Source organism: Solanum tuberosum, unplaced genomic scaffold (assembly GCF_000226075.1).
Source record: "Solanum tuberosum cultivar DM 1-3 516 R44 unplaced genomic scaffold, SolTub_3.0 scf01077, whole genome shotgun sequence".
Lineage (NCBI taxonomy): Eukaryota > Viridiplantae > Streptophyta > Magnoliopsida > Solanales > Solanaceae > Solanum > Solanum tuberosum.
In genome coordinates this window covers 15,268-26,831 of record NW_006239972.1, presented here as the reverse complement: position 1 = coordinate 26,831, position 11,564 = coordinate 15,268, and the positions used below count along the sequence as shown (strand labels likewise).

The 11,564-nt window shown below is 30.4% G+C and overlaps 1 protein-coding gene across 1 annotated transcript; it reads left to right on the top strand.

Moving 5' to 3' along the window:
- Positions 1 to 3,812: 3,812 nt before the first annotated feature.
- Positions 3,813 to 5,482, top strand: LOC102597216 (isoleucine N-monooxygenase 2-like). The gene is made up of 2 exons (XM_015305756.1): positions 3,813 to 4,654; positions 4,688 to 5,482. The coding sequence occupies exons 1-2, from the start codon at positions 3,842 to 3,844 to the stop codon at positions 5,342 to 5,344; spliced, it is 1,470 nt and encodes a 489-aa protein (XP_015161242.1). The 5' UTR covers positions 3,813 to 3,841; the 3' UTR covers positions 5,345 to 5,482.
- Positions 5,483 to 11,564: the final 6,082 nt, after the last annotated feature.

The window sequence follows — 11,564 nt, the reverse complement described above, 5'->3', positions numbered from 1 at the left end:
TATAGACCACAGAAATATTTGTACTATAGTTTTGGATTGGCATAAATATTTAAGGAAAAAAAAAATCATATTTTGGTTTTTAGGTTTAGCATTGATATTTTTTTCAATTTTTTTTTGGTTTTTAGCTTTGGTGTTAGATGTTTGGATACTATAGTTCAAGATAAGGATAGACATATACATATCGAAAAATCATATTGAATTGAATCAATTCAATTCTTTAGGTTTTAAGTTTGACATTGATTATTTTTTCAATTTTTTTGTTTTATTTCTCAATTGGTAGTAATTAAATCATTGGTGATTTTTTTTTATTGTAGTTCAAGATAAGGATAGGCATAAATATAGAAAAATAAATTGAATTGAATTAATTCTATTCTTTAGCTTTTAGGTTTGGCATTGATGTTTTTTTCAAAAAAAAACTTGGTTTGATTTCTCAATTCATAAGAATTAAATCATTAGTGAAAAAAATTATTGTAGTTCAAGATAAGAATAGGCACAAATATCAAAAAATCAGATTGAATTGAATTAATTTTATTTTTTTTGTTTTTAGGTTCGGCATTGATATTTTCTCAAAAAAAAATTGATTTGATTTCTCAATTCGTAGCTATTAAATCATTAATGAAAATATTTACTATAGTTCAAAATAAGGATAGACATAAATATCGAAAAATCAGGTTGAATTGAACTAATTCAGTTCTTTAATATTTAAGTTCGGCGCCATTGATATTTTTACAAAAAAATTGGTTTGATTTCTCAATTTGTAGCAATTAAATCATTGATGATTTTTTTTTACTGTAGTTCAAGATGAGGATAGGCATAAATAACAAAAAATCATGTTGAAAATTAATCTAATTCTTTAGTTTTTAGGTTCCGCATTGATATTTTTTCAAAATTTTTGGTTTGGTTTGTCAATTCATAGCAATTAAATCATTGATGAAAAAATTTGTTGTAGTTCAAGATAAGGATAGACATAAATATCAAAAAAATCAGGTTGAATTGAATTAATTCATTCATTCTATAGTTTTTAGGTTTGGAATTGATTTTTTTTTTCCAATAATTTTGGTTTGATTTCTCATTCGTAGCAAAAAATTACTGTAGTTTAAGATAAGGATAGATATAAATATTGAAAATCATGTTGAATTGAATTAATCTCTTTAGTTTTTAGGTTCGATATCGATGTTTGTTCAGAAATTGCGGTTTGATTTCTCTTCACAGAATTAAATATATATGAAAAAATAAGTAACAATAGATTTACAATTCAGATATATTAACTCAAAATGTTAATTTTCAAGAGGAACTCATCAAGCTTATTTTTGTCGATGTACGTCATGTAAAGAAATTATCTTCGTCCTTATTGTTCTCAAGCACAATATTCTTAATAAAGACAAATATAATTTTTTAAGCATAATAAGTGTTCCATGATTAGACGCATCCAACTCATCTCTATTTAGAGAGTAAAATAGAGAATAGTGTATACAACCACACTCCGAAAAACCTTCTATTCTCTATTTATAAAAAGGTGAATAGTAGTTTTCTAAATTTTAAAAACTACCATTCAACTTCTCTATTTCACTTTTTAATCATTTTAATATTATTTATATTATCTGATATTTATAACTAACATATTATAAATCATGTTTTTTATTTACTATGAAGTATTTAAAAGTCTTATTTATATTTTTAAATTTTGTGTGTGTCTTCGAAATTTTCTTCTTTCAGACCCCTTAAAAATATTAATTAAATGTATAATTTGACTAAATTATCCTCATTAATATTTTGTTTCCACACGTGCTAACTAAGGAATCTTTATATTTCTCTGCACAAAATATTATTTTAAATAGAAAATACGGGTCTACTTTGAACATGTTCTCCCATGCGCTGCTTTGCAATTATTTAAGAACGATAGTTACGTCTATCCATTATCAACTTATATATGTGATATCATCATAGTACTTTATCCGCTAATTTTTAGCTATTTTGTATTAACTTGCCATATTATTTGAGAAGTAATAAATATAAAAAGCTTTTCTAAAAATTACATAAAATATTATAAGTCACAATTTAAAATATTTGAAAATCACATAAAAAACTTTATTAACTCTCCAAATATCAATTCATAATGTATACGTACGACTAACTAAAAAATAAGTAGTGTAAGAAACAGTAAACCATTTCCTCCAGGTCCAAAATCATGGCCTATAATTGGATGTTTTCCTCAAATCGTCCTAAAAAATAAGCATGCATTAATGCATCGGATACATAAAATTATGGAGGAAATGAATAGGCCACACAAACATCTATACTATAGTTCAGGATATGAATCTACGTAAATATCGAAAAATCAGATTGAATTGATTAATTTTAGTTCTTTAGTTTTTAGGTTGGACATCGATATTTTTTTTGAAAATTTTAATTTGATTTCTTGGTTTGTAGTAATTAAATCATTTATGAAAAAATTATTATAGTTCAAGATAAGAAAAGATATAAATATAAAAAAATCAAGGTTGAATTAAAAAGAAAGTGATTTATAAATAAAAATATATATCATATCAATATATCAATTCATAATGTATACGTACGACTAACTAAAAATAAGTAGTGTAAGAAACAGTAAACCATTTCCTCCAGGTCCAAAATCATGGCCTATAATTGGATGTTTTCCTCAAATCGTCCTAAAAAATAAGCATGCATTAATGCATCGGATACATAAAATTATGGAGGAAATGAATAGGCCACACAAACATCTATACTATAATTCAGGATATGAATCTACGTAAATATCAAAAACTCAGATTGAATTGATTAATTTTAGTTCTTTAGTTTTTAGGTTGGACATCGATATTTTTTTTGAAAATTTTAATTTGATTTCTTGGTTTGTAGCAATTAAAAATACTATAAAAAATCAGGTTGAATTGAAAAGAAATTGATTTGCAATTAAAAATATATATCATATCAACGTATCAATTCATAATGTATACATATGACTAATTAAAAAAGTAAGTTGTGTTACTTGTATAGCTGATTTTGGGTCAATTTTTATATAAATAAAATCTTGAGTAGATTTGATGCAAATAAAATTATTTATTATATATTTATAAAATTATTTCTACAGGAATAGAAAAATAGAACAATTGAGTAGATTGAATATGACAGTACTTTAAGAAAACAAAAAACTAGTAGTCTTAAAGAGGTTGTTTTATTAGAAACAAATTATCTCAAAATTAATTATTTTGGTATGAATTATTTAGAAATAAGTTATCTCATCATATATATAAGATAACTTATTTTATTACTATTACATAAATTGTAGAATAAATAATTTAAAAATTAAAATTATTTAATACTTTCAAATAAATATAAAATAAAATAATTTTACATTTTATCCGAAGATAAAAGAACTCTTGTGATAACTTTCGCATACCATAAATGTACCCTACATTTTCATATTCCCACGTGCTTTATCTTGGAATTTTTTCTTAATTAACTAAATCGCTATTGATCGTCCAAGTTATGACTTTTCTATATAGTTGAAAAGAAAATAATATGTTTTAATTTCGTGGCCTCTCTTATGCCGCATATTATATGTTGTTATGTTAAAAATAAATCATAGGGAGAATTCTCTGTGTCTCAATTTATATGACATACATTTTTTTTAGTCCGTTAAAAAAATGACAACATTTTTCTTAAAGATAGTTTTGAGATATTGCAAGGTTTTCTCATATTTTTTAAATTATATGACATAAATTGAAACGAAAGATGTAGAAGAGCTTACCTTATTAGTTGCATGTCCATGCAGCACCTATAAATAGTGAAAGACATTAGCCTTAACAATCACAAGAGAAAAATGATGAAAATATCGAACATTCTTCTTATTGTTATCTCCAATAACACTACATTCTTCATTATTTCCATTCTATTGACAATCTTCATTTCTTTTATTCTTAAGAAATGGAATAGTAGTGTAAGAAACAATAAACCACTCCCTCCAGGTCCAAAGTCATGGCCTATAATTGGATGTTTTCCTCAAATCATCCTAAAAAATAAGCATGCATTAACTCATCGAATACACAAAATTATGGAGGAAATGAATACTGAAATTGCTTGCATTCGTGTTGGTAATTATCATGTTATTCCTGTAACTTCTCCTGAACTTGCTTGTGAGTTCTTGAAGATTCACGACTCTATTTTCTCATCCAGGCCTATTTGCATGTCCGCGAACCTCGTTAGTAATGGCTACTTGACCTCAATTTTTCTCCCCAGTGGTGATCAATGGATGAAAATGAAAAACATGCTAACTTCCCATGTGTTGTCACCAAAATCATTTCAATGGCTTCGTCCTAAAAGGGACGAAGAAGCTGACCACCTTCATCGATTCGTTTACAATCAATGTAGCAACCAACTTGTTATTAACTTAAGGGAAGTAACAAGATATTATTGTGGGAATGTAATTAGGAATATGATTTTCAGCAAGAGATCATTATTTGGAATTATAGAAGAACAAGAGGAGCAATTTGATGCCCTTTTTACAATTCTTGAATATGTTTATTCTTTTAGTATATCAGATTACTTACCATGGTTAAGTGTTTTTGATTTGGATGGTCACAAGGCAGTTCTCAAGAAAGCCTATGCTAAAGCAACAAAACATATTGATATTGAAGTTGATCTAGTCAAAAAGTGTTGAAATGATTGGTTACAAACAAATAATGTACAGGTACTCATGTTGGCATCAGTGGATAATCCTTCAAATACAGTTGAATGGGCACTTACAGAAATGTTGAATCAACCAAAGTTGATGCAAAAGGCTATAAAAGAACTCAACATTGTTGTTGGGATCAATAGATGGGTTCAAGAATCAGACTTGTCAAGGCTAAATTATGTCAAGGCTTGCATAAAAGAGACCTTTCGACTCCACCCCGCTATAACTTTTAATGTTCCTCATGTGTCTGTCTCTGATACCATCGTCGGTGAAAAGTACTTCATCCCTAAAGGGAGTATAGTGCTATTAAGTCGTCTTGGACTTGGTCGGAATTCTAGAGTGTGGGAGGATCCATTAAAGTTCAAGCCGGAGCGTCACCTCAAAATGGAAGATGGTGGTGAAGTAGTTCTCACTGATTCAAACTTACGTTTGTTATCATTTGGTGCTGGAAGACGAAGTTGTCCAGCTGTGAAACTTGGTTCAACAATTACTACAATGTTACTTGCTAGACTTCTTCAAGAATTTACCTGGAATTTACCACCAAATTTACCATGCAATGATTTAAATGAGTCTTCTAAGATTAATCATTTTTCTGCCTTACCATTTCTTGCTCAGGCAAAACCAAGATTAGCTAAGGCCATGTATCTTTAAGCTACAATATTTTTCGTATTCATCTATCGAAGTTTTAGTGTGTGAAATTATTTTTGTTAGGATATACTATTAACCATATGGTTTACGTTATAGTATTGTCTTTTCATCCTATATATGTAAAGATTGTTATTTTGTTTACTTAATTTAATAAAGTATCATTTGAATAGATCATTGGGTAATTAAAATGTGTGTCCTTTACTTATATAGTATATATTTAGTGTATGGAGTTCCTTATCTCATAAATTGAAGACTAAAATTATCAGTTCTTATCAATCCTTGCAGACGCTTTAGTGATATTAATTATCTCTTGATCAATTTTTGCAATCTTTCTTTTCACCGAGGCTATTTCCATGTCAACCTCAATAATTCTCTCTCGTAGCATCCATTCAGTTTGGTCTAGTATTGCAAGTCTCCATTTGGCTGCAACTATCCTCTCTTTAGTCTCGATAAATTTTTTGAACATTGATTATTCAGTTTCCTCACTACTAACCAAAGCAATGGGTGGGATTGGTGCGTTGACATTTTTTCCAGACATTCTAGCAAATCGTCCTTCCTGTGATGGACGAATAAAAACTTAGGAGTTTTTTAGAGTAGACGGTTTATTATTTCTGAGCAACTTGGACAACATTTCAGAAGTAATTTGGACGGACTTTGTTGTTGTGGATTTTATTATATGCTTAAGGTGCTCTAAGAAACAAGAGTGGATTAATTCTGCTTTAAACAAAATGACACATCACAACATAAAGCAATTATATCAAGCAACACACAAACAATTTATATCGCGCCCTAGATTTGTGACCTTTTTTATGCCAGAGGTAGGCCTAAACGTCAAACATAACGTGATTATGATAGATTGATCCAAGCCATTAATTTGTGACAACTCGAGTTTGGAAAACAAAGACCAAATATTCATTAAATACCAATAAAATGGTATAACAAAGAGAGAATAAACTAAAAATACATAAAAGATGACTCAATATAAAGACAAATCTAAGACTCGGCCTAAATTTGTTATCAATCACGCTGGTGGAGGAAGTGAAGATGACGCTCCCGTGTTGCTAGGCCTTGCTCCCGCATTTTCCAAATATTGCATTATTGTTTCCATTTGTGCCCACATTTCAGGAGTGACCACTTTGGTTCCAAGATGAGAATGTCTTATCCAGATCGTCGTCCCAATATCTTCAAAACCTTGTTCGCCTTCTGGACTCATGCTATTGCGATCTTCTCGAAGCCACACTTGATATTTTGGAATTTCTCTTTCTGGCCCATTTCTTATATCTATCGTGAGAATATTGTTCCATTCATGAAGAATCTCTCTGGATCGAGGGACTTCAAAATTTGGTCCGAAGGAAATTTCAGAAACCCTCATGTTTGCTCGAAGAAGGATTACTTGTGCTTGACCAAACTGTTGAAGCACGCGCACCGGAACATATGGCTGGAGACCTTTCAACCCAATAAGCTCGATATAGTAAAACCTCATGCATTTTAAATAAGCCGGGGAACGTGATAGTAATGGATATTTTCACTGAATTTGGTTATTGGTGCAGAAGGACAGATATCTATTCCAGTCATCAGTACCAACCGGAGACACAAAATTTCTCGTCCTGTCGTAAAAACTGTCAATATGATTTGCGTTACTAAAAAATATGTCATCCATATTTTTACGCTGGTGAAAATTTTCCATTGCCCACATTTGTAAAAGAAGATTGCAACCTTCAAAGAAGTTTGCTTCCCCTCTTTTATATTTCCCAAGAGCTCGAAATATTTCTGCTAAAATCATGGGAACTAAAGTTTGTTCTTCGCCATTAACACCTTCACGAGCCACCGAACATATGTAGGTGCTAATGTGATCATGTTCTCGGGGAAATACTAAAGTCCCTAGTAAAGCCACAATAAATGCGATAGGACGTCTATCTTGCCAATGAACATAAGTGCAAGAGAATTCTTTCCTGAACACTTTGTAACTATCCGAGCGTACATACCTTTCATAAAAGTAATTTAGAGAAACCTAATTATGTTCGAAGCATCGAAGTTTCTTTTCATTTTTCAGTCCTAAGTAGCAAAGAAATTTCTTCCTTGATTGACTGTGTGGAATAATTTGACCTCTTCCTCGATACTTCAACTGGTGAAATAACAGATTTCCTCCCATGTAGGTGTTAGTTCAAACTCTTTGAACGCGAACACAACACGGTCGGAATCCTAAAACTGAATCAACGCTCTAATAACATGTTTGTCCGGGATAACCTTAAATAGCATAGTAAGGCACCCCAACCTTCTTGTAATTGCTAGTTTTTCACTTTGAGTGAAATTTTTTCACCAGGTCTTCAATTTGCGCGGGAAACCTCGACCATCTTAATTTTGTCCACTTGGGGGACTGAATTCATCCTAAAAAAATAAAATAACAAGAAGGAACACATAATTTCCAAACTCACTATATCAAAATTAGGCTTGGATCCGTCTATCATGATCACGTTGCACGAAACATACTTGTTGGTAGATTTCTTAAATGTGGAATCGATACTCGGGATCGATCCACCTAAGGTGTACGCATGTATGACTTAAATTGAGGGGTGACGTTGCTCTATCTTATGTCTTCTAAGATTTGGCTTACTAGACACAAGGTTTTCGAGTGGACAACTCGAGTGAGGAGGCTACGCGGTCACACGAAAAATGATCCGGACACCCCGCGCATATGTCAAATCTCCTAACTTTTGGGATGTTGAAAGAAATTTGCGGTTACGCAAAACACATCTCGCGCACGTGTGATTGTGTGAGTTTTCCAGAATTGGAAGAAGTATGAACGAAATTACAGTTTATAAAGCAGTAACAAATATACAATTTATATAAAGCAGTAACAAATAAACATTTTAGATAAATAATAACAAATAAGCAGTTTATATCACTTAAGTATTAAAAATAAAGTAAGCATATTATACATGTAAAAAAAGCAAACAAGTAAGCATAGGTTAAAAATCTTGATAATTAACCTAAGTCGATTATGGTTAGAACCTATTACATCTCCAGCAGAGTCGGCATTTTTCTTATGCCATAATTTCACTATATTTAGAAAAATTACTTTTGAAATGTTCTAAGTATAAAATAATTTGAGAAAAATACTTAGAAAAAGAGTCGTAACTTAATTTTTTAAAGAAATTAAGAAAACTTAATTTAAAAATACTCTAATAGATTAAGTCTTTAAAAATTTAGAGAAAAATGGGTTAAATATTCTTATTTACGTTTTAAGAAGATTTTTAAGGCATTTGAAGTGTCAGCTAACATGCGGTTATCCTACGAATTAAATTAAATATTTTGACTATCTTTAGAAAAATAATTTAACAGAAAAAAATATAATAATTTACAATATTCAGCTAACTTTGAAAAAATAGTTAAATAACAAACATTTTTTATTCTTCAAGCCAAAGGAACTTTTAATTGAAACATTTCAATTGAATTAGAAGTTACTAGAATTTTAACAAATTTACACTAACTAAACTTATTTGAATTGTTTTTAAATTTAATAATTTGAACCAATTTGATAAATTATAGCATGCGGACTATCTTAAATTAATTAAAAATGAAAAGGAACCAAAATTTTAACTAACTTTTGAGAATGTGACAGAGTAAAGAAAAACATATATTTTTTAGTTTATTTGATTAGTTTAAAACATTTTTAAAAAATGAGTAAAAAACAGTTATTAATTAAATAACATACCTTTTTAAGAACAAATATACGTAATTAAAAATATAAAAATTTGACCGGTATACTAGACATAAAATAAATGAACACAAAAAATGTTTTAAAGGTAAACAAACATAAAGAAAATAACTCATCTTTTGGGAATCTAAGAAAGTTAATTAATAGTTCTAGAGTTAAATTAAATTAGTCAGACATATTCAAAACATTTAGGAAAGTAAAAGAGATAATGAAATTGGTCCCCTTATTGGGCTAATTTTGCTGCAAGTTTTTGTGTTTTAATCCAATACCCTTTTTGTATACACCGGTTGTATATTAGTGTATATCAGCATGTGTATCATCTTTCCCCGTGTATTTCTTGCTTACGAAGACCTGTGTTTTGCTTTCGCCCTGTATTTTTGTGTATACAACCCATTTCTTGAGATTTTAGAACATTTATGAACTAATTTTCAGCAGTGGTGGGTCTCCGGGACCTTTTATTGGGGTAGCGAATTCGGACGATGATGCAACTTTCACCACGAACTTAGAGTACGAACGACAATCTTAGAAAATCCAAGCGGCGATCTTCTTGAAATTTAGAATCAGAGAACTAGATATAAAAAAAAAATTGAAATGTAGAAATGACTATTGCCAAACTCAGAAAGCTCTCTCAAACCGTTGTCTCTATCCCTTGAGCATGAAGTATTATTTATAGGGAATGTTGGGGTGATTTATGGGGGAAATCCGTTGGATTTTTGAAAGAAAAGTTTGAATTTTCCTCTGCTCATTTTCGAGATCAATAGTAAAAGGCCTGGGGGAGTCCTTCTCTGCTCTGAGACTCCGCGAAAGTGGGGGAAAAGGAGACGTGAGGGTGATGGCTCTGCAGGCGAGAAGAATGGCAAAGGTGCACTGTTGCGCCGTTTGAAATCGTTGTCGAACTGACGGGTCAAAGTTGCAGTTTTTCCGGTTTTACCGGACTGAAGCGTCTTGATTTCTGTGAAGAAGACAAGTATAGGGGTCGTAGGGTATGACTATTATTGCTATTTGTTCTTCGCGTAGGGGAGAAGAAGAAGTGAAGTGGGCTCGGGTCGGATTTTGGTACTGCTGTTGTGAGTATTTGGGAGTTGTTGATGAATGTAATTTGGGCTGCTGATTTAAATGAAAGTTGGGCTGAAAATTGGCCCAACTTTGGTCTTAAATTGATCCAATAAATGGAGCAAATATTGGTTAAAATTCAATTTTGGAAAATAACCATATAGATTACAAATTAGGCCGAGACGCCGAGTGAAGTTAAGGACATAGCCGATTTGAATTAATTGAGGGATTCGAGTAAAGTCAAATAAGACGAATTAATATAAATTAATTAATGAGCTTCTTAATCTTAACTAAATAAAATAATCAATTTTAAAATATTAACTATTAATTAATTAAACTAATTGGCAAAATTTAAAGAAAAGTTAAAACCTTTTGAGATGATTTTTAAATAAAAATATACTAATTATATACATAACTATAAAAACATATTTATTATTTTTTTTAAATTATAAAATTGACAAAACTTACATAAAAATAACTCGAAAATATATTTCGAATTTCATAAAAGTTAATTAATTCAAAAATTATAGCCATCACTTTAAAATACTAATTATTTCATATATATATTATTAAAAATTATAAAAAGTGAGACTATTTAAACACTTGCAAATTATTTTTATTTTTATTTTTTGGAAATTTATGAAACTAATTATTTTAAATCGTTTGAAATTGAAGAAGCTCGATAATTAATCTATAATATGGAGGTCCAAAATTGAGTGTCAACACCCATAACTAGAAAGAAGTTTAAAATTGGAAATAGTCATTTTTGGAAAGAAAATAAAAATCTGGAAATTTGTCAAGTGTGTTAAAGTTGAATTTTTGATCAACCTCAAACGATCATAACTTCTAGCTCCGGACAATTTAGGTGTGGTTCCAGATATCTTAGGAAAGATCTCGGAATAATCTTTCCAATGATGCTGATTTTGTGCAATTCCGAGTTCGTATGAGTGAGATATGCCCATTGGAAGTTGGGCTGTTTGAATAAGGAAATGTCCAATCCGGATTTTTAAAGGGTGTTTTGGTTTTTTCCTTACCCAATAATTTTATTTCGTTTTTGGGTAATTAATTGGGGTCTAAATTGATCTTAGTCAATTTACACTTTTGGTAAAAGGAGTTAGGGTTTTGAGAAAAGAGAAAAAAAGAGGAGAAAGGAGGAAAGGAGGAAGAAACGTCAAAATCTTCACTAATCACTTGTGGATTTCGTCAAGGGGTGATCCCTACGAGGTATGTGAGTTCACACAGGATTGGGTTCGTTCACCCACGCGCCAAACATTGTTAATTTAGCGTGAATTCGTCCTAAAAATTGAAAGTTTGGATGTTCTTGATGTCTGTTCTTGAATTTACTTTCGTTCTTGAATTTGGGATGATATTGAGGAATTGTTGAGAGTTTAAGGTCAATTTTAGAATTGTTTTGAGTTAGGTTCTTGGGTACATTTGCTGAGTTTCTGAATC